This window comes from Crassostrea angulata, chromosome 1, assembly GCF_025612915.1.
Source record: "Crassostrea angulata isolate pt1a10 chromosome 1, ASM2561291v2, whole genome shotgun sequence".
Classification (NCBI taxonomy): domain Eukaryota; kingdom Metazoa; phylum Mollusca; class Bivalvia; order Ostreida; family Ostreidae; genus Magallana; species Magallana angulata.
In genome coordinates, this window is record NC_069111.1 from 5,989,972 (window position 1) to 6,015,120 (window position 25,149).

General features: G+C 35.2%; 1 protein-coding gene across 2 annotated transcripts; it reads left to right on the top strand.

Moving 5' to 3' along the window:
• The first annotated feature begins 12,561 nt into the window (after positions 1-12,561).
• On the top strand, positions 12,562-23,951 carry LOC128175063 (probable cytochrome P450 CYP44). Of its 2 annotated transcripts, XM_052840473.1 has the most exons (11): positions 12,562-12,621; positions 19,378-19,466; positions 20,349-20,596; positions 20,688-20,919; positions 21,274-21,464; positions 21,580-21,778; positions 21,968-22,133; positions 22,764-22,930; positions 23,032-23,110; positions 23,203-23,409; positions 23,506-23,951. In XM_052840473.1, exons 3-11 carry the CDS (start codon positions 20,365-20,367, stop codon positions 23,611-23,613), a joined length of 1,581 nt encoding a protein of 526 aa, XP_052696433.1. In that variant the 5' UTR covers positions 12,562-12,621; positions 19,378-19,466; positions 20,349-20,364; the 3' UTR covers positions 23,614-23,951. The 2 variants fall into 2 exon arrangements, with proteins under 2 accessions (XP_052696433.1, XP_052696441.1); XM_052840481.1 differs by lacking the exons at positions 12,562-12,621; positions 19,378-19,466 and adding an exon at positions 19,487-19,689.
• Positions 23,952-25,149: the final 1,198 nt, after the last annotated feature.

Sequence of the window (25,149 nt, forward strand, 5' to 3'; positions counted from 1 at the left end):
ATCTTTACCACTCTTAAAATGACTGACCGCCATAAATCATCAAATGGGCCCGCGTATCAGAAATATCGTTATTTTAGTGCAGTAGCTGATTTCACGCAATTATTGTTGCATAAAATGAACAAGGTGTAATTTTTTTATGTTTGAACACATTCTTAAATTCACCATTGTAAATTGTTGACATTTGATTGAAGATATTTGACATGCTAAAAAATGTTGACATAATTACACTTGACTTGAAACGGCGAGGAGTTTCCCGAAAGTGACGGAGTTGGGGAAGTGACGGAGTTAGGGTCTGTGCGATTAGCTAATTTTACTTACATGTACAATCAGTTTATCAATTTGTTAAAAGAAAGACGTAAATATATAACTCGGGCTATAAATTTTTTCCTGAAATGTATCCACCTTCTTATCACGCATAAATCACCATAATAATTTATCAATAACATTAAATTTAAGTAATAAATAATCAACATAATGTATATTTCTAAACTATAATAAGAAATATGCAGCAAACCTGGTTCTGTACACTGCGACAATATTGCAGTTTTCTTTATCTCACTGCATAAATAGCAAGACGTTGCTAATAAATGTAGGCTTTCACTGAAAGTGGGTCTCAATCGTTAAATATAACCGACACATGCAGATGAAATTACTTCCAGTATCCAATTAGAGTCTGGCCTTATTACATGCACTTATCAGCGTCTTTTCTAGGTTATAAGAAAATTTCCCACTGACACACTAAACCAGTCAGACATGACCTGCCGACAGTAACCTCAAAACATACAATTACAGAGCTGTGAATATGTATGTACATCCATTATTTATTGCCTTATGTCTGAAATTGTATAATTCTTTCGAGAAGCGAGCGTTAAAGACGTAGGTTTCTTTTTATTTTATGAAAACACTTCGAATTTTTTTTTAATAAATAGTGCTTTGTGAATGTCATGTACAAGTTACAAGATGTTGCTCTATGATGCCTGGAATCAATGAAACAGGACTGGGTTAAAATTACCCCTATTGAAAATATCTTTTATTTTTATTACCTTACATAGATAAACCTTCATTTTTTTTTTTTTTTTTTTTTTTTTTTTTTTTTTAAATTTTTTTTTAGCAGAGCATTTTGGATTTATTGAATATTAACCTCCTCTCCCCAGACTATAGTCCGTCCCAGGGGAGGTAACCGTTTCCGTCACTTTTTGAAAAATTTTAACGAGAATAAATATTTGTCAAAGAAGTAAAATTGAAATCGATACAAGGGAAAACTTTGTAAATACTCGGAACTCTTCGCACCATTTTTCAACGTCATCATTCGGGAATTTTTCTTCTTGTTTGCTACGCAAAATCTCGGTAGACTTTCTATTTTTTTGATTGTGTATAGAAATTTACCGGAAGCGGTAGAAGGGGTGTTTCAAAACAGAAAAACTGATTTTTTTTTCATTCTAGTGGATGAGCGTTTTTGTTTAATGGCTTGGCTCTAAATAAAACGCGTTTTACATACCCTATAATGTATTAATGGGTCTCATAAACGTGTTTTACATACCCTATAATGTATTAATGGGTCTCATAAACGTGTTTTACATACCCTATGATGTATTAATGGGTCTCATAAACGTGTTTTACATACCCTATGATGTATTAATGGGTCTCATAAACGTGTTTTACATACCCTATGATGTATTAATGGGACTCATAAACGTGTTTTACATACCCTATGATGTATTAATGGGTCTCATAAACGCGTTTTTCATACCCTATGATGTATTAATGGGTCTCATAAACGCGTTTTACATACTCTATAATGTATTTATCGGTCTCATAAACGCGTTTTACATACCCTATAATGTATTAATCGGTCTCATAAACGCGTTTTACATACCCTATAATGTATAAATCGGTCTCATAAACGCGTTTTACATACCCTATAATGTATTATTTTAATGGGTCTCATAAACGCGTTTTACATACCCTATAATGTATTAATCGGTCTCATAAACGCGTTTTACATACCCTATAATGTATGAATCGGTCTCATAAACGCGTTTTACATACCCTATAATGTATTAATGGGACACATAAACGCGTTTTACATACCCTATAATGTATTAATAGGTCTCATAAACGCGTTTTACATACCCTATAATGTATTAATGGGTCTCATAAACGCGTTTTACATACCCTATAATGTATTAATGGGTCTCATAAACGCGTTTTACATACCCTATAATTACGGGCCGCCGGAAGGCGGTCCGTTATTTGATACACATTTAAATTTTGTTACTGCGTTTCTGCGGGATAGTTCTTTTTTAATAGAATTAATAATATGCTTATTCTATGAATTAAAAGTAAATTTGCATGTAGAAATATGTTTTATGCCTTTTAGAAAATATCACATATTTTTTGTTCAACTCGTAAATGAAAAGTAGGTCATACTTAGTAGATTGTCGTATTTGGCGCGTTTTTATCGAGACTATAATCTATTCGGAAAATTTCGGAGTTTTTCATTCTTTTCAAAACAATGCATCAGGATCGGTATGCGGGACATACTAAAGACCTGAAATACTAAAGACCTGAATGTCATTAAATTTTATATAAATGATATATTTGAATTTTATGTGCCATGTCAAATAAAATGACTTTGCGTGTGTTCTTATTATATTTCCATGTAAAATGTGGTAGAAAATATCATGAAATGACATTTATTTTTATATCAATCATTTACGCAAGAATATGACAGAAAGGAAAATTTGAATTGACTGGAAAATTTGAACTAATCCATTTTTATTTTATTATGAGGTCCCTTGAAATCATATATTAAACTAATGCATTAAGTTTTCATTCAATAATATGCAACAACAAAAAACCCAAAATGGTTAACCGTTTGAAATTCATAATCTGCAAGAGAAAAATGATGAATTGAACTTTGTATTAGAGTAATGTTCAAATCATGCAGTGTGTTCTTCATTACTTCATACTATGACAATGATCATACAATTACCGTTAGAAATGCTTACAGTAATGAACTCGATTCTTTATGATAATAGTAAAATGTTAAACTTCAATCTCAGATGGAGAGAACTAATATAGGCTAGTATTGCCTGCTGTTCAATCCAGATGCATTTATATACTTAAACTAACTTCAAAACAAGTTGCTGAAAGTATATTAAATTTACCATAAAAATTAGTACAACCAACTCTTATTTTCTTCTTTCTGGTGTGTTTTTATGTAAACAATCAATGATTCATACAATTATATTTTTTGCGGCTCATTTGACGCTTGCGTCAATATGATTTCTTGTGTATTAATGGGACTCATAAACGCGTTTTACATACCCTATAATGTATTAATGGGACTCATAAACGCGTTTTACATACCCTATAATGTATTAATGGGACACATAAACGCGTTTACATACCCTATAATGTATTAATGGGTCTCATAAACGTGTTTTACATACCCTATAATGTATTAATGGGTCTCATAAACGTGTTTTTCACCAGCGACCTAGACCTATGACTTTGATATTTTTTTTTTAAATGAATAGTTCTGATATATCCAATTGACGAAAACTTGCTTATATCATACACTGTGGTTCACAACTGTCGTGAGTTTACCTCCCCTAATTACATGTATATTCTTGTTACCAATAGCCCCCCCCCCCCCCCCCCCCCCCCCAGCTGGTAGTGATGAAAAAATAAAAGATAAAACAATTATTGACGTTACGTCTTATTTCATCTTTTTGCTAATTTTCATCAGTCATTCAATATCCCATATTCCCATATTCTATTTAATGGTATTGACTATAATAATTAGTTACAGATATGTATGCAGACTAAGGAGGGTTCTGACGATGGACAGAGACGGAGAAATATCGGCCTCGATGGCGATACAGTCATAAGCCGCCTCACCTTTAAAAAAATATCTATCATGGGCATATTCATTGACCTTTCCACGACGTCATTGTGATGCTATTCATATTTCACTGACACTTGGTGAGAGAAACGTGAATTCAATCCGCCCATTGTTGGTACATTGTGTGTGATCGATTCAAGAGGTTAACCCGCAACTTTCGTCCTAAATTCAGAAGCGCAGGCATGAGTTCGTCATAATAAATGGTCGTTTGCTTCCTGTGAAGTAATTTTTTGAACAAAAATTAATTCCTTAAAGCCAAATTCCTCTTTTCACGGTATTATGAAAAAGAAGTGCCTAGGTCCGAATTTACTCAAGCTGTGCGTTGAGGACAAATCGCTGCCTCTTTTCATGACGTCAACATATATTTTCTCCGTCGTCAGATTTGAACAAGGCACATTGGCCACATCTATCACAAGAGCGAAAAATTCGTGAGTTCACAAATCAATTTTTCAAGTAAAATTCTAAACTCGGGGAAGTTGATAAGGAGCTAAGGATATAGATTCATAAATGTACGTTATTATATCATAACGATATATATGTTTAAAAGGATGTTTGCATCAAAATATTTCCAATTATAGATTTGTATATTTAAAAAGCTAAACAAAGATGTTCCAATAACGTTCTTTTATCAATATGGCACCTTTTCTAGAGTCCAACTATTGGTCCATCATTTAATCAAATAGGATGGACGAATTAGGCGGATAAAATGCCCATGGTATCTAATATTTCCATAAGATACATTTTCAGCGATGTAAATTTACCATAATATCGATTTTTAGCGCTTTGATAAATCCAGACTTTGATTTTAATTAATAAAACTGGAGTATACGTACCGAAATCTTCACATAGATAGAAATGTATTTTTTTTTTAACTTCGGTAATATTAAATTTTTTTTTATTAAATTGGATTTTTAATGCCCCATATTTTTTCATCAGTGTCTTATTCAGGTTTGTTGAAAAACAAAATGATCTTGATAAACAAAAAAATGGAGTAATGACCTAATTTTATTACATTAGGTAAAAAAGTTTGTAGGACGTCGCAGGAAAATAACATACCCGTAGTTCGGTGCAATTATAGACAAAGTGTTACAGAGCATTTAAAAACCCTCAATTTTTGTGAATTGACTGGGAGCATCAGACATAATTTGAAAGATAGTTTTTCATAATCTAGCTGTTTAAGTTTAGGCTTTGATGCCACACCAGCTTTGTTTTCTTATCGTATTTGTCAAAACAATCAACTCTACTACATGTATTTTTAGAGATTTTATTTTTCATGTTAATGCTATAAGGAATAATTTTTCAAAAATGAAATCGTATTTTACGATTAAATCAATGAGCGTTTGTCAGGAAGCTCTGTTGGTGCCACTATAGAAATATATAGATGAATTGTGTGACGGCCACCAGATAAAATGTTTTTCTCATCTTGCTCCAGCGGGCTCCCGTATTCGTCTGCGCAATCTCATTTGCCCTTTTTTTATTACTAGTATAAACTATATAATATTTTTTAATATTGTAGTTATATCACAAATTTTAACAGTTAATTTTAAATTTTCAAAAAATCAAAACTGTTCCCTAATTTTTCCTAAAAAAATCTGATCCCCTTATTTCGGCCCCAGTTTTTGGGTCATTGTTTTCACTTCTGTTCCTGTGTGCAATTTTTTTTTTATCAAATACGTCGACATGCAAGATTAATATGTTGACAGGCAAGATAATTATGTCATCATGCAACAGAACTACATTGTATGCTGACATGCAAGACAATTGCAATCAGTTTAAAATGATTTTCAAATCTCCAAAAAAAAAAATCAAATATGCACAATGGTGGCACCTTTTTGCCCTGTACATGCAAGATAAATTATGTTGACATGCAAGAAAACTAAGTTAACATGCAAGATAATTATGTCTAAATGCAAGATAATTATGTTAATATGCAAGTTACAAATCCCTTTAAAGAATCTGACTTTTATATGGGTAAATCAATTTCTAATGCCGATATCTGTCGTCACAGATGCAAGATGCAACATTATTCTGGCAACATGCGAGATACATTAAATTATGTTTACATGCAAATTATTTGTAACAACATGCTAGATAACTTGTATGTTGAAATAAATATCTTGCGTGTTAACATAATCAACTTGCATGTTGACATATTTGATAGAATAATAACTCGCACACAAGGGTCAGAACTATGCCAACATAGATATTTGCTTTCTTTAAAGACATTTCTTATCTCAATGCAATTTTTTTGCAACATAATGTGGACATAATGATGTTGCATGTCGACATATTTAGCATAAAAATAACAAACACGTGTCAGAAGTATACTTCCATAATCACCCTATATAATAAATTAAATCACTGTAGTTATTGGGAAGATTTTTAAACAGTTTCCACTAAACATATTTACATAACGGTTTAAACAAGATGCTGTAACGCTAAAAGGACATATTGCTGTCACAGGTGCTTGAGGACATCATATTGTACATGTAGGTGGGTATGAGTTGCATAAAATGTTTACTAGCGTCGGAAGCAAATTGAAAGTGGGGGGGGGGGGGGGGTAGACTGATCCTCAGCAATATTGAAAAAAATACCTATAGTTCCAAAAAAATATTTTTACCTTCTAATAAGTTTTTTCATCCGAATCAGGAAATTCTTAAACCGGGGGGGGGGGGGGGGGGGGTAGTATGCATATGACTATGACTGACTATGACATCACTCCAAATTCTCATATAACTATGACATCACTCCAACTTCTCAATATTTCAATCTTTTAAGGTAAATTTAGGAATAATTATATTTCCTGCGAGAAAAAGTTGGGGTGGGGGTGGGGGGGGTGGGGTGGGGGTGGGGGGGGGGGGCTGAACCCTTTATGATGCTATGTTCCTAATGGTTAACCCCCCCCCCCCCCCCGTTCCGTCGCCTATGTTTTATATGCAATAAAGGTATGAATTAGAGGAGTTAAAATGCACCCCGAGATCTACACTTGGTGGGGATTGGGGGGGGGGGTCGGTCTTGTTTTCAACCACCTGTGATCGTTGTTCTGTAGTTTCTTAGAAGAAGATTTTTAAAACAGGGATTCTAGTATATTTTTCGTTGAACTTTGAACCCCTCCTAAGGCCTTATTATACCCGCACTTTCTAAAGAAAGTTCGGGTATATTGTTGTTACCCTGTTCCGTCCGTCCGTCCGTCTGTCATGTTTTACTTTCTCAAACTGCTCATACATCTTATAAACCAGCAAACTGAACTCTTAGAGTTTGATTTGGGGTATCATGTTGTTTTGTAAAAAGGTTTCAAAAATTCTCTGTTAGTCCTGGGGGTCAAATAATTGGTAAAAAATGACGTTTTTTCACAAAAAACCTTCTTCCTCGAACTCCTCCTACATTTTCAACAGTAGACAAATCATCTCTTGGAATATGTTTTAGGGTATCCTAAAATCAAAATATTATTTGGATGTCTAAAAACTTTTATAAACTGGTAAAAAATGTTATTCTTAAAAAAAATTACATTACAACTAGCATAATTGACAAATGATCTATTGAGATATGATCAGAGGTCATATTTCTACCTTGGGATCAATAACTAGTATTCATTTACAAGTTAAAATTAATAACAATAAATGATTCAAATTATAAATGTTTATACTCCACTCAACACCTGGGGGTCATTAATGTACTTTACACCATTTGATGCATCATAATCATCATTATGACATTAGAAGATATTTTGTATTTTCCTGTTTTGTGGGGTCAGAACAGTCCCATAAGGTCATGGCCTACATTGTATTAGATGCATTATAATACATTAAGAAAGAAATACTCCTTCCTTCCTATTATAACTCATATAAAAATGATAAGTGTCTACACTTACTTACATGTAATACACAAATGTAATACGAAATTATTTATACAGGGTCAATATGGGGTCAACTCAATAGTGTAAGTCTGACAAATGAAAAAAATAACTTTTGCAATTAAAATGACAGAAACTTTACAAATGCGATAGGATAGGTAACGATGATAAGCTTATTTGAATATTAAAAGATGATGATACAGTATGCTGTCAAAGGGAGATCACATTTAGAAAGTGAAAGTAAAACTTATGTATGCTGGCATCTCATTATATTGTGCTACAGCTACTACATGTATTATGCTTACCTATATTGGTCAACATCATAATGATAATCCAATTAAAACACAATAATGAATTCCTTTAGCTGATCTTAACTAACCCTTTTTTGCATATGGAAAACACAAACATGTATGTATACACGTGAAACCATCTAATCGAAGAGGTGGGTAAAAGTAGTACCCGCTAATGAGACCTGCAGACCTGTGTTGTGTACGTAACTTCAGACAAAGATCAGTTATTTGTAACATGCATGTATTTTTATGACCTATTCTTCAAATCCACTTGCACTATTTTATTACGTAAATAACAGCTTTAAGGTGGTGCAGGACACCTGCATATTGTGATGTATACTTCCTATTGAGATAAACAATAAAGTATAAATATTAATTAAATATCTACCCCCTAAATAATGTTACCTAACATTGAAGCGCAATGGGTTAGAGCGTTTACATGTCTGTAAGAGTATTGGGGTCCAAGGTGTATTTTTGGTAATTTTACTATTGATATAAATGAATTTTTTTTCGGGGGGGGGGGGGGGTCTGGACCCCTCACTCCCACCCGTTCTCTAGATCTGTGCACACGATGATGTACATGTAGGCACACAGAAGCAAATCTAAAACCGGCAACCGCCAAGGGGAGGGGGCATAATTTAATTTTTAATTTTGTTTGTAATAATTATATAGACCATTATACTTTATATGACATGAAATGTTAAGATTATTGATTAACTGAAAATTCAGCGCTAACAGTTCAATCCCAAGTTGCACATAAAGTGCTGCTCATGTGTATTATCATATGGGAAGGGATTTCACCCTTCAGTTATGAAAATTATAATTTTTAAGTGTATTACCGGAGCTTGCATGTGGCCTTCATTTTTAATTAAACTGGTACAAAACAGTGTTATTTAGGGCCAAACACTTGGTGCGGGTATTACTGTCTAATGACAGCATCTAGTTATTTACTATTGTCCAAGGCTCAAGGTGACCGGATTTTCACCCATACCATTTTTACTATAAGCTAGGATACCTTTTGTCTAGTTCAGTTGAAATTCGAACTGTCGTTTTAAGAAAACAAAATTGTGAAATTTCCCGGACAGACGGACGACGGTCAACAGGTGATCAGAAAAGGTCAATTTAATTGTCAGTCCAGGTGAGCTAAAAACCAGAAAAAATTCCATATTTCAAAATCTTCCTTGTTTTGTTATATAAGGTACGTGGCAGCGGCGTATTAAAGAATCAAAGACAACAGTGCTCCTGGACTAGGAAGTTGTGGCCACTGTCCATTAACTCCATTGTATACTTACATGGAAATGTCTATTTTGCTGCAGTATTTTCCAGGTTATTGACTCTTGAACTCATGTACCAATTAGCACTTAATATGTAAAGGTACTTTGTTTGACTTAGTCTTTGTATTTTGTATAAAATGAATCTCCAACAGAAGGAAATAAATAACTAATGAACGAATAAAGATACATTAATGGATCGATATTGTTCAATTCATACAAAAAATAATGGTTTCAAAGACCTTGTTTATAAAAATTTATTAATTTTTATCCCTCAGTTAAAATTTTAAAAATAATCTCACTTTCTCTGGATACATGTATGTGTAATCGCATCTTCTTTTTTTTTAAATTCAAACAATAGTACAGCTGCCCCCTCTTTGAACTCATGGCCAGCTACATGTTATTGAATTACATGTAGTTTGCTTAATCTCTACATCTTCGATATTGCAATAAAAAAAAACTATGAACAGTTTTAATTAATGAAAAGGATTATAAAATGAACTTCTGACGTTGGTATTATCCTTTTTTTGGGGGGTTTTTTTTTGTTTTTTTTTTTTGTTTTTGTTTTTTTTTTTTTTACAAATTTATCATTAATATGAAATTCGATGTTTTTGATCGGCTATAACAGAAGTGAATCAAGACCAAGACTAGAATGTTTTTGTTGCTGTTTTTAAGAAGCTTGTGTGTTGTTCAATGTGATCATAAATCATTTATTTGTCGTTGAGACATTTTAAACACGCTGATTTCAAGACTGTGAGAACGTAAAAAAGTCTGAGCGGAGATATAAATAACTGAATCGTTTTTAGATTTCCGGGCCAAGGTTTTGGCCCATCATCAGGTGCTATTAATATGAAAGTTCTGATGAACATCGGCGATGCTATTGAATCAATTGAAAACTCTAGATAAAACTTTCAAATTGTATTCATGTTCATAATTCTGATGCACCGTGCACTTGGATGCAAATCAAAACTGCAGTCCGTGATTCAAGAGCGTCCAAGAACCCAATCTTACGTCAGAGTCTGTATAATGAACTAATATCACCTGAATGTGTAGTGCGAGCGTCCCCTTTTCTAAGGCCTGTGACCGAAATTTAACCCTCTTTAAATCAACACGGGTGTATGCACAAGTATGCCTGCATGGTCTCCTCCTTATTGTACCAGACGCAACAAGACCCTTATGAGGTTTTTTGGGGGCCCTTTGTCAGTGTTAATTAATTGCGTCTGCAAACAATGATAGTTCGAAAACTGATAGTTCGGACGAACCCGCTAGATTTAATCATATAAACCTGTATTATTGAGGTATGTGTAAACTCGTCCATCAGAGTGCATACACACTCAAGGCCGCTTGCCTCGGTTCAGCCAAACTAAGCAGTCTACGTCTCGACCAGCAGTGCAGATGACCATTGTAGGTAATGAATTCCTGCATATGCTTGGATAGATGAGCGAGACGCTTTGTCCATGATGATTGGTGTTGCTTTTTTTTTATTTTTTCATTCATTCATGTATATCGATGTTAGATTTTTTTTTCAGATTTAAAATAATCACTCCAGACCCTACGCACCCCGATCAATTGAACTTTCCTAGTAACAGTATACACGATCTCGGTAATAAATACCCAGTAATCAAAGTCAATCTTAGCGGGGGTGTATATTATATATACAGTGTCTATTTTTGCCACAGAATTTCAAAATGTCGCTCTGTGCTCTTTGTTCATTTTGTAATGCATTTAATTCTCCCTTTAACCAGCAGGTCAGTTCGGCTGGCCACGACCTAGTACAAACATACACAGCAATCACTCAACGGATTCTTTTTGACAATGAAGCGAACTATGAAAATACTACGACACCTTGTCTCGTACGTAGTCCGCGTGGGTACATGTACAAAATTCGGCGGGGTGTGCGTGTACCCATGTCAAGCAATCGCAGTTTTTAAATATTTTTATTTATTGTAGGGGGTATTAAAAGACATGGTGATGGGGGAATTTGCACTCTTACTAGGATTTAAATTACCAAAATTAGCAATAAGAAATCAGCCAAAACAAATCCACATTGCAAAATGGAAAAACATTTCACAATTTACGTTATTGTGAAATGTTTAAGATTTGGGGAAATTTCGTTGGAGTTGGGTAAGAGTTTCATTCCTCCCATAAAGCACGTAAACACCGAGTTCCATCGATATTAAATCAGATACATTGTGTTTCTGCTATATCTTTGTCAGAACAAGAATATGAATATTGCGAAGTTTACAGACGAAGAGGCAGCATGGAATACCATGGTCTATATTGATGTTTACCTGATAGAAAAATAGAAAAGCTATGCAACTAAGTAATATTGATACGCACAATCTCTCTCTCTCTCTCTCTCTCTCTCTCTCTCTCTCTCTCATCATTGTCAGCTATTGGTTTTTTGAAACATTGTAAAACTAATTAAATTTTATTTCATTTTTATTCCTAAACGGAATAACTCATGAAGTATGCAAGCGTAAAAAACTCGAAGGGATAGTGAAGAAATCCCAATATTGCGTTAAAATTTAAAGTTTAATTCACAAGACCCACGGAAAGCTTGACATATTTATGTTTTTGGAACAGACGGTGGCAAGTAACGTCATAAATAGTTGAACTAGACCCAGGCCATGATTTTCGTAAAAAGAGAAAGGTATAGGGTCCGCTTTCTCAAAGAATTTGTCAGTAAAAAGGAAAAAGATAAAGAACATCATACATTCAACCCACCGAACCTTTTATAATAAGGAGAAGGATAGTTGTGTTCCCCGTGATTTACAAGTTGTACCGAACATTCTCACATTAATTAACGAAAAGACACGACTGCTGCTTTAAAATTGAAATCCTATAACGTCTCTCTCTCTCTCTCTCTCTCTCTCTCTCTCTCTCTCTCTCTCTCTCTCTCTCTCTCTCTCTCTCTCTCTCTCTTATTTAACTGGTTTTCTCTTTAAAATCAAAATGAAAAAGAACCCTCAAAATCAGTGAATGCGACATAATTTAGCTGCAGGTCTGTAGCTCCCGGTCTGAAAAATTCGGATGGACGACCCGTGAGCTCCCAGGTCGTCCATCCGATTTTTTCAGACCGGGAGCTACAGACCTGCAGCTAGACATAATTTTGATAAAAATGATATTGATGACGATAATAAATGTATCGATATTGAGGGTGTATCCACGTCGATGGTTATATCGATCAATGAAATTGTATCGATTCTGAATGAGTCAAATTGATTTTTAAGGTGTGTATATCCAAATCAAGAGGGACAAAGGTTATTCGTATAGGTCAGAGCCACATTATAAAAGGTACGTGACTTAATTTGTTCGTTGTTTAGATAAATGACTATGTTCGAGTGACTAAAAACTAATACCGATGTATATGGAACGCCATAGCTGCCTTAAGGTCAATTTCATATTAAATGAATTGGTATTTCATTTATATGCAATAGTAATATCATTATATGCAGTGGTAACATCATTATATGCAGTGGTAACATCATTATATACAGTGGTAACATCATTATATACTGTGATTTCGCCATTATATTCAGGGGTAAAATCTTTATATGAAGTGGTAACATCATTACGTTATGTCGTAAGATCATAATGTGCAGTGGTTTATTCATTATATGCTATGAATAAATCTTTATATGATATGATAAACTCATTTCATACAGAGCTAAACTCATAATGAACTATTGTTCAATCGTTATGTTATATGGTACACTCTTTATGTGCAGTTGCAAACTCCTTTTATTCAGTGCAACTTCTTGACATTAGGTGATAAGTTCATTATATGCAGTAATAACATCATGTTATGGTGTATCAAAACCATTATGTATGGTGGTAAAACCTTTATGTATTGTGGTGAAAGCTTCACATGCAACTGTAAATCCTTTATATGATGTGACAATTTCATAAAGTGCCGTTGTTGAGTCATTATATTATGAGGTCAGTTCTTTACATGATGCGATCATTTCATTATATGGAGTGGGAACTTCTTTATATGCAGTCGTAACTCTTTATGATGAGGTTGTAAACTGGTTCTCGCTGAAAAGTTTTAATGGGGAAGAGGTCCAGTTTTATTTTGAAAAAGATGCCGCGTTCATTGTGACGATGTACATTTCCTGGTCAACTTGTCGTTTGTTTGGAAGAGAGAGAAAGAGAGAGGGAGAGACTAAGAGAGTTTATCTGTCCTTTAACATCGATATTATAATATCAATCATTGAACCCATTTTGTGTGAAAAATCGAATGTATTATTATAGAGCATGCTTTTAATTTAAAAGTAAAAGAAAGTACAAAAAATCAAGCAATCAAAGTCAAAAGACCTTTGTTTCAATGTACTAGGTAGGTGCTGCTCCTCGCTGATCAATGCCTCCAACACAAAAGGAAAAGACAGATTTTTATTCATAGACATATATAAAAACTCGTTTTCATTTTTTTTTAAATTAATTTGATTTTAAGAAATAATAAAGAAATTGGTTGGTGTTAACCTCTTAAAATGGTTGTTTCATCCACTGTATAAATTTTAAGCTCACCGGGCATGTTTTTTTGTATTTTAAATCCTACAAAGAATGTGTTGCAGTTCCTGTGCTATTTTCCATAAAGCTGTTGCAGATATCTTCATATCATTTTTATAAAACCATTTTATACGCGGATTCAGAAAAAAATTTCCGGGGGGGGGGGGGTTGCAATATGAATACTGAAGTTTGCCGAAGGAGTGGGGGAGGTGGGTTCGAGGCAAATTTTTGGTAATTTCATGGGAATTTAAGAAATTTGAATTTTTCTGGGGCGGGGTCCTCCCCGCGACCCACCCCAGCCCCGTTCAAGACCCCCATGCATTAAACAAATTGTAAAATGGTTACACTGAAAAATGTGACTGGTTTTATGGCATATCCGATTTTTGTTTCAAAGAGGCATATTTTTAACAATTAAACTTCGTAAAAAAAACCCTCCGAAGTTAAAAAATGGTGTTTTAAATCTTCGCAAATTTCAGTATAGCCGAGTGGTTACGCAGGATGGCCGAATAATCACCGAGACTAACTGCTTGGTATTTCTAAAATTAATTTTTGATCGCACGAAAAGGTGATACCCCTATTCCGATGGTTTTGAAAATAATTAATGTCCGGATAAATAAGTTTCAAAACACTTGTCATTGTAATATTTTACATGTGTGCTGATTTTCTTCAACGTTACCGACTTTGTTCACATTATAAACATGATTTGTAATCATTTGCTGCGGAACGAGGGGTTTTAAAACAAAGTAACGCATTAATCGATAAATTTAATGTATCTTTTTGTAAAATATGTCGTTTTCAAAATATATGTACATATTGTTCGACATCGTTAAAAGCAAGCCGTGCAAAAATTTATGAATCAGCAAAATACGGATAAGTTTGTTCCAAGCGCCACGGTTTATATGGATGGTATTAAAATTATTTTAAATAACAATCAAGAACAAAGTAACTCAATTTCAACGTTTTTGAATAGACAGAATTAGATGAATTAATTAAGCTCCGAAGAATTACATGTATATTTTAAACACGATAGCAAGTAGAAATCAAATTGTTCTATGTTAATATCAAAATACATAAAGTGATCTACCTAACTGTATGCGCGGATCTAGAAGCAGGGGGGGGGGGGGTATTAAAGAACTATATATGATAAGAGTTAAATTTGGCCCCCATAATTCGCCATTTTTTAAGTGTTTCGGGTACAATTAAATGTTAACTTATTTTTTAGAAGAGTTGATATAAAATATTTTTTTCATATATTTATTTTATTTATTTGCACTCACTGGCAGTATATGACGTCAGAAGTGACGCCATTTCTATAATTTAATCAAAATCGGCCAAAAATTGACATTTTTCTTATATATTTACGAATGGGAAATATAGAGCGCATGCTTGAACAAGGAAAATTTTTTTGTCACTTATTAGTCTTGGCTAGATACATCTCTGATTAAAATATTGTATTTGTTCAAGAATGCGCTCTATGTTTTCGGAAGGAAAAACTGCTTGAAAACAAGCTGTTTTACGCTAAAAATGCAAAAATGGTGGGAAAAGGTTGTCTTTACGATGTCATATTTCTAAATTGTGGACACTTGAACCAAAATGAATATTATGTAAACACATCACATACATATCTGTATTAGAAAACAAAGAATGATACAAAAATGTTGATGTTCATTTTAGGGGGCCATTTTAGGCCCTTATCATATATAGCCCTTTCTACACAAAGTACAATCATTTTTTGAAATTTGTTTTACTTTTAAAATTAAACGCGTACTCTACTAAAAATTCATTCGATTTATCACACATCGATGTATCAAGAACAGGAAAACTAACTATTAACTCTCTCTCTCTCTCTCTCTCTCTCTCTCTCTCTCTCTCTCTCTCTCTCTCTCTCTCTCTCTCTCTCTCTCTTCAAAACAAACGACAAGTTGACCAGGAAATGTGCATCGTCACAATGAACGCGGCATCCTTTTCAAAATAAAACTGGACCTCCTTCCCATTAAAACTTTTCAGCGAGAACCAGTTTACAACCTCATCATAAAGAGTTACGACTGCATATAAAGAAGTTCCCACTCCATATAATGAAATGATCGCATCATGTAAAGAACTGACCTCATAATATAATGACTCAACAACGGCACTTTATGAAATTGTCACATCATATAAAGGATTTACAGTTGCATGTGAAGCTTTCACCACAATACATAAAGGTTTTACCACCATACATAATGGTTTTGATACACCATAACATGATGTTATTACTGCATATAATGAACTTATCACCTAATGTCAAGAAGTTGCACTGCATAAAAGGAGTTTGCAACTGCACATAAAGAGTGTACCATATAACATAACGATTGAACAATAGTTCATTATGAGTTTAGCTCTGTATGAAATGAGTTTATCATATCATATAAAGATTTATTCATAGCATATAATGAATAAACCACTGCACATTATGATCTTACGACATAACGTAATGATGTTACCACTTCATATAAAGATTTTACCCCTGAATATAATAGCGAAATCACAGTATACAATGATGTTACCACTGTATATAATGATGTTACCACTGCATATAATGATGTTACCACTGCATATAATGATATTACTATTGGATATAAAAAATATACCAATTCATATAATATAAAATTGACCTTAAGGCAGCTATGGCGTTCCATAGATGTATATACTTCAGATATACATGTACCCAGGTATGGAGACAGACGACTATATTTGTTTTCGGACGTAAAATGAAGGGCTGTCATTGCGTTATCCTACATTCAGATAAATGCAGGCACGTAGCATCGTTTTTGAAAGGGGGAAGACTCATCCAAAAAAATCTTGACAAGCAAAAAAGAAAAAAAAGGGGGGGGGGGGGATTTTCCTAAATCTTCATCATCTAATTCGTGGGTGGGGGGGGGGGGGGGGGAGGTAGAAGCTGGCGTAGTATATATATCGATAACGACAATTTCACTCTCAATTTTCTTATTTTCATACCTATTTTTACATACTCCCAAAGAAGTTGGGGGGGGGGGGGCAACTCCATGATCATTCAATTTTTTTTTATGTAAATTTAAAAAAATTAGTTGCTGCGAGAAAAAGTGGTTGGAGGGGGGGGGGCCTCCCCCCGATGCTACGTGTCTGAAATGTCAGCGAGATTTAAAAAAAATATATAATCACAGTACTTTGTCTTCAAAATATCGCCATTTAAATATTCCTCGTTTTAGGTTAACTTGTTCGTCTTACAAAGGTGGTTGTAGATCAATGTTGTCCAGAAACAAGGTTAGGTAAAGGTTCACCAACAATATCTACGGTGTTTATGTTTTTACCCTAGATATCAGACATCGTACCTATCACATACATGTACATACAAAATAGGTCATTATTTGCTCATTTGTTAACATTGTATATCAATTTTATGCATAATTTAACTTTATACCCTTGTATCGTTTTAATTGAAAAGCGATTGGGGGGGGGGGGGGGGGGGGGTTACGGTAGCGCAAATGCCAATTCGGTTAACCGTTAAGTCGCCAAAAACAGTTTTTAATTTATTTTTTCCCCAATTAAATCTATTGAAATATGCTAAAATACAAGTTTGCAAAAGCAAAATTTGTAACTATATTCAGTTTTTAATATATTCAACAATAATTAACTATAATAAAAAAAATATTTGCCTTAGATTTCGGTAGACATAAAAAGTATAGATATTTCAGTAAGGTTAGCATATATGTCTGGTGCTTTAACCACTGAGCCATTTCACAAACAATGAATTACGCTGTTTAATTACTATGTGTGATTTTGGCCATGAATTTACGGACTTATTATTTTTTCAAAATGTTCAGTTGTAGGGATACAAAATGATATTTTAAATATGTAGTTGGTCATCTCTCCACGTTTTTGTTGATTGAAATCGGTTTGTTTCCGGTTAGACCTTATCTAGACTATGACAAAAATATGGAGCACACACCCAATCTATAAAAGAAAAGTCCTTGAAGTTCTAAAAAAAATGACACTATTTGGAAGTTTTGATACGCATACGCCTCTTTGAGTCAACATATTCCAAGTATTGAACATATTTGAAGGTTAAAAATCTATGATGTGTTGAATATATATTTTTTGGAATAATTTAATAAAAATATATCAGATTTATTGATATTTTAATTTTTCAGTATCTTATCCGTCCTTACCCGCCTCATCCACCCATCTTCTTTCCCCGTTATATATAGACATGGAACGATATTTTAAAAATTACAAATAGATTTATGACTATAGTCTGTCCCAAGATATTTTTGCCGCATATTTTTTAAAAATTATATATATATATGATAATTTTATATATATATAAATTGGTTCAGACGATTTTCATTCAACAGTATGAAAAACTTCCTCTTCAAAACGTAACCTCTCAGGCACGTAGCATCGTCTTTGAAAGTGGGGGGGGGGGGGGGGGGGGCAGACTCATCCAAAGAATCTTGACAAGCAATAAAAAAAAAAAACAAAAAAAAAAAGAGGAAATTTAACCTTTTCCAAAATCTTCAAAATCCTAATCCGGGGGTGGGGGGGGGGGGGGGCTAGCGTAGTATATATAACTTCAGTTTCACTCTTTATTTCCTTATATCAATTTTTACATACTCCCAAAAAAGTGGGGGGGGGGGCAACTCCATGATAATTCAATTTTTTATATGTAAATTTTAACAAAAAAGGGTTGCTGTGAGAAAAAGTGTAGGGGGGGGGGGGCAGCCCCCCCCCCCTGCCCCCCCCCCCCCCCCCCCTGATGCTACGTGCCTGCCTCTAGCTTGTCAGGTTTCAATACACTTAAAATAAAGAGTCCACGGGGATTTTGCATCACAAAAGAGACGAAAGTAGTACTCGGATGATTACATTGAAAAATTGTGAGAGGTATTTCGAGTGACTTCCGAATGGAGAAAAGATGTCAGCATTCCCCATATTAATTCGCCGTAAGAAATCTGTTTTCGTTCGTGTGAATTTGTACGAGGGAAAAGTGATACTGTGTGAATGAAGTTATCTTGGAAATTTCCCCTTTCATCGTATCTATTGCACTTCTTTCACAGCTATGTGTATTTTTATTCAAAATTGTCCAAATGTGCTACATTAATATCTTTGGACAGACTATAACTGCTTTTTAATGATCAAGTGACCCTTGAGTGACCTCATCGCTAGACCCTGCGGTCAAGGTCAGCCCGGTTTAAACCAATCAATGTTCACTCTCATACTGAGGAGTCCCTCATGGGTATCTCTCAGAAGTAAGGTTTATTTTGTCTTAGAGAACACCGCAAAATGATCTACATTTATTAGAGAAGTACTTTTCAAGGTCATGCACTTATCGATTATTGAGGTGGTAGACCAATTTTCAATGTTCATTGGCGGAAGTATTCGTTCAGTGCAACTGCACCTAAGTGTACGATGTAAAATACCACTGACGTGCAATTCAAGATAAGAATGCACTTGTTGATAATATGTGTTACACAAACAATAATACACGTCTGCTATCGCTTCGAGTACATGTGTTCTTAATATCAGGGTCACGCCTTAGAAGATTCGTATATCAACGCTGGGACGCCTTCTCCCGAGCAGTCTCCCGCTGTCGCTTCGAGGGGTTACCTATATAGGTAAGTTGTACGGTGCGCGCTCCATTCACACATTTAAATCACTCACAGGTTGCTATATCTGGAAACAACTTCTCATAGGGATTTGTAATATCGATATTTTAAACATACATGTATATATGAGCCCATTCCTACCGTGGCCATTTCTTGTTACGAAAGGACATTCTCTGCGTGAACAAATGTATGTGTTGTTCGACTTGGGACATATATCTTAACATTATAATAGGTAAGTTCTTATGAAATACATGTATATTGTAGAATATAATAATTAAAAATATTGGGGAGGGGTAGGGGCCTTTCTGTCTTTAAAAAATGGTGTAAGTTGAATATATAATTTTAATTTTGAAATTTAAGAAAAATTCTAACTCTATATTTTATCAATTCAAGTACATGTATTACTTTAATTACCTGGTAAACGTTTCTAAGTAATAATTTACGTTTAATGTTATATTTGTTAGCATAAATAATTAAATATTTTAATTATGATGGTTATGAAACGCACCAAAATATATTTCATAACGAAATGCGATCAATGTTTAAAGATTCGACGCTATAAGATCTGAAATTTTTAGATATTATTTTAATCCTATTAAAGTTGCATTGAACCTTTGTGTCTGAGAAACCCTGTCAACGTTTTGGTGCAGGCTAATTTACTGTTTGAATGGTGTCAGTTAAACCCAATTCATTCTGTCTTTTTATCTGTTTCATCCATATATCTCTATTGACAAAAAAGCATTTGTTACAGAGTAACGGTAAAGATGGATTTTTATTTTAAGTACATACGTATCAATAGCAACGCGCCACTTTTGTCAAAATAAAAAAATCAGAGACCAAAAACAACAACAACAACCCAGCAGTTATACACTGTTTAACTTATTTTTCTAGGGTGGTGAACTAAACAATGGCCTCTAACAATTTTACGAGTCGGTTGCTGAAGTTGAAAATGGGCCGTCAGCTCAAGCATGCCCGGGGAAGCGTGACAGCGGCCAACGGATCTATTGCCCTGGAGTCCCTGTTCCAGCGCCCCGATACCGCGCCAGCCAACGCCCTTCGCCAGCCCAGATCGTACAGCGAGCTCCCGGGCCCAAAAGCCTACCCCGTTATCGGAGGCATCCTAAACTACCTCCCCGGGGGTAAGATATAGCGGCCATATTTTATTAACATAGTATACAGAAACATAACGGTATTAAAGTTAATCTAAACCTGCTAATTTACTTAATACAGGTCGATTTCATAAAAAACAGTTTATGGACATGCACAGGGAATGTGTAGAGCAGTATGGGTCCATATACCGGGAAACTTTTGTCCCTGGTATAGAGTTTGTGCACATCAGTGATCCGAAAGACATCGAAGAGGTGTTCCGAAGCGACTCCCAACACCCCATACGACAAGCCTTCTTTATGCTTTCCCACTACAATAAGAAATACAACGAAAATGTCCAAGGACTCCTAACCAGGTATCTACTGAATTTGTTTACTATATTTCCACGTGTTTTTATATAGTACTGAGAATCAACAAGCGTGTCCTTGGTAGTGTACTGTCTCACCTAACTGCAAACAACCTGATCGTTTTTTTTTACTTTAAACTAGCATTTTTATGGCAAATAAACTGAAATTATTAGTGTATACAATGTACTGTTTTATTTGGTGGTTCATACAAATATGAAGGGTTGCAAGTATCTTAGAGCATAATTATAAAACCCGCATCGTTATTCGTCGTCTCGGTATACCGTTGAGTGTTACCATATCATGTACCATTCATTCCTGTTGCAAGTACGATGTAACTGAATCTGGAATTTATAATTTACTAGCCAAGGTGACGACTGGAGCAAAATAAGGAAAAATGTTCAACAAAAAATGTTGAAACCAAAAGCAGTTGCTGCCTATCTCCCAGAGCATTCCATAGTAGCAGACGAACTTTGGAATCACGTCATGGCATTACGTAATCAGGAAAAGGAAGTGGATGACTTGCGGCCGATTCTTGACAGATACGCAGCCGAATGTAAATCTTTTACGATGAAAATAAAAATGACAATAAACTAACACTTAGAGCATAATTACAATAGCGTTAATTGTTTTGAATTAAACATTGAAGTGTTTTGTTTTGGTTGTTACAGGTGTCGGCGTCGTGTGCTTCAGCAAGCGTCTTGGCGCCTTTAGCGACTTGTCCCCAGAAAGTGACGCCCAACGCTTCATTCAGGCTGTAAGCGTTGTCATGGATATCAGTCAAAAGGAATTTAAAGAGTTGCCGTGGTATCGGTTATTCAAAACAGCGTCCTTCAGAAAACTGATTGAAGCGCAGGGTTTTATTCGCGAGTAAGTAAACAGCAGCCAACAATTAAAAAAAATGTACGCCACAAATGTCATGAACTTTCTGTACTCTGTCAGATTACTGACCCGCACACCTGGTAACAGCCGGCCTTTTTTTGAACTTGTTGACAAAAGCAAACAACATTTTATCGCCTTTTGATCTGGTCGTGCTAATTTTATTCCTGTGTTTTTCAGAATCGCTGTGAAATATTCTCGCGAGGCCTTGGAGAAATTCAGTCAGGACTCCGCCATAGACGGCGAACACGGCGATCTGATTCCGTACCTCCTGTCTAAGACAGCCCTGTCGGAGCGAGAGGTCCTAACCATTATCTGCGAGTTTATCTTCGCGGGGGTGGACACTGTAAGTGAACTAATGCATTGCTCCAATTACCAAACCCAAATGTCCTGAAAAGTGCTTTCTGTGCCTAAGAATAGGAGTGTTTGCTTACTTTGCAAGCACTTGATCCCGTATCAAGGCCCACTTATGAGCCCTGTTCTGCCAAGAGATCCACTGTCAGTGCACCTGTAACATATACTAGTAACTGATTGTTGTCTTCCCATTAAAGGTCCATGTTATTAAATTGTTATCACGCACCTACCATTTGCTCTCGCATTAGTAGAACAGTTGGTTATTACTGGTATCAAATTATATCATTTCACCAAATCACACGTATAATTTGATGCTAGGACATGCATTGTATCATTATGTATGTATTATGTACTTGGCAAATAGAGGTTACAGTAAATTGTAGCATGGTTACATGTGCCCTAGTTCGTTTTAATAGATACGCATATATATCATATACCCGATATAATCTAGTTCCTGGTGGTAATTTTCTGTATCCTTGACCCCGAGGAGATGCCTGGACAACTAGTACACTATAGTACAGTACTAAGGAAGCTATTATTGACGCTTATCAATGCCATGGCCTTAATCCACCGAGTGTTTTAAACCATATAATACAATGTTGCAGGTTTTTATTTTTTGTAGACTAGCCACCATTTGTCGTTTGTCCTGTATCTCCTTGGAACGCATCCAGAAATCCAGCAGAGGGTATACCAGGAAATCAAAACAACCCTTGGAGACAGCAAAGAAATCACCGAGTCCCACATCGGCAAAATGTCCTACCTGAAAGCCGTAACCAGGGAAACACACAGGTACGATACAGAGCCCACGGTGCACTGCCACCAAGTCTTGTATGTTGTGCTCTATTCCGAAACACTAAGCAACCATAAACATCTCTGTTCTTCTTTCACAGACTCCTGCCTGTCGCCCCTGGAAATATCAGAACCTCCTCCAAAGACATCGTCCTGTCCGGATACACAATCCCTGCCGGGGTAAGAATTGACCATAACATGGCACAACCACAGGCCTTTGATGGCGTAGCGGTACAGGATGTTGTTCTAAAGTCTTTGTTTTCTTTTTCCAGGTACAAATTGCTATGCATCACGACTTTATTAGCACAGAAGATGCTCATTTCGACAATGCTGAACAGTTCATTCCCGACAGATGGTTGAGATCCAACCAAGCAAGGAAGGACCGACACCCGTTTGCCTCCGTTCCGTTCGGGTTCGGTCCCCGGGCGTGTATCGGAAGAAGATTCGCCGAGCAGGAGGGTCACATAGCACTCATTAAGGTACTTCATCCATTACTTCATCCATCCTTGTTAACCTACTGGAAACCGTCAACCGGGCTTTACTAAAAATATGAATAATCAAATCTTATTTTGTAGGTTCTGCGAGATTACAGAGTTGAGTACACGGGAGGGGAACTTCAGAAAGAATGCTCCATAACGTACTCCCCCGGAAACAAGATGACCTTCCGGTTTCACGAGCGATGACGAGAAAGTAATGGACAGAGATAACCAAGATCCAGGTTCCAGTTCCGAGGGGCGACAACGTAGTTCCGAACCGAACGAGAAGGGGACAACTCCGGACCGGAGACGGTGTGATGAATCAGTGGCGAGAGGAGAACTCTTGAAACAAGCCTTGCGTCAAATTATCGGTTGGCCGAACTATTATATTCCATTTCATATTGTGCTAGAAAATGTGCAGTATTGCAGACATTGTCTTCCTACGTGAGTTTCAGGTCAATAAAACTATGTATAAAGTCAATAAAACTATGTTTAAAGTCAATAAAACTATGTTTAAAGTCAATAAAACTATGTATACAGTATAACTTTATGTGATATTATTCTACATTAGAATTCCAGTTAAGATTCTTGAAATTCAAACGTGTACCGTACTTCTGTATCGTGAATGAAGCAGTGTACTCATATAGATAATTGTTTATGAATACGTGCAATCCATTTGATAGTATATACAGTTTTAGAAATTGCCCAAATCTTGCAATTATTACTTTAAAATTTCAGTAATTAAGGGTTTTTTTTAACGGATAAGGCATTTCTACGATCGATCGGCATTTGAACAATTATTAAATCATAAATTGTTTTCCGTGCCAGTATCTGAAGGACGCTGTTCATTTCGTACATCAATACATAGATACAGTTTCGAAAGATATTTGATTTAGTATATTATTTTGAAATTCGTAACTTGGACCACAGTGAAACCATCTTGCAAAATACCAGTAACAGTCAGCGGGATTTCTTAGGAGGCATTCCAAGACCGAGATATTGTGGCAGACGGTTGAAAAACAAATCGTTACAGAATTACCCGATTGACCTTTGTGTACCATTATTTCTTATCTCACTTTTTTTGTTCATGATTTTTTTCTTGATTTGATTTGAACATTTTTCATTGTTTGCTGGTGTGAACTGGCGCAAATTCTTAAAACTAAGAACGTCATTTCCTACACAATGCTAGTTGATAACACAAAGTTATGTTCAAAATTACAAAAGTATCAAAACTCAATTGATACATGTACGTATTATAGTGGCTGAAATTATTACAGTAGACATACAGGCAAATTAATTTTTAATACAAACTGTTTGTAGCTTAAAAAAGACAACAGATATTAGGAAGTCAAAACTCAAAACTGACCGCATCTTTCAGTTAAGAATAACTGTACAGCAATCCCTAAGGGATGTAATTTTTTTTTTTAATTTTCTTGCACATATTTTTTAAATATGTTAATATGTCAGAAGGAATTATGGTAGATAATCCGTACACAAGTAATTATGACTTATTGACACTGTTAACTTAACAGAGAATGCTGTTAGTGGGGCAAGTAGAGATTAAGGGGGGATATTAAACATGTAAATGGTCTAGATCAAGGCAAACATTTTACAAAGTAGCCTCTGCGTACTGAAGCCTACTTATGTCCTTAAAGCGGTCATATGACGTCAGATAGATCTAGATTCGGCTGTCCATTCCCTCCTCATTCTTTAATCAACCTACTAAATATATATATAGCACAA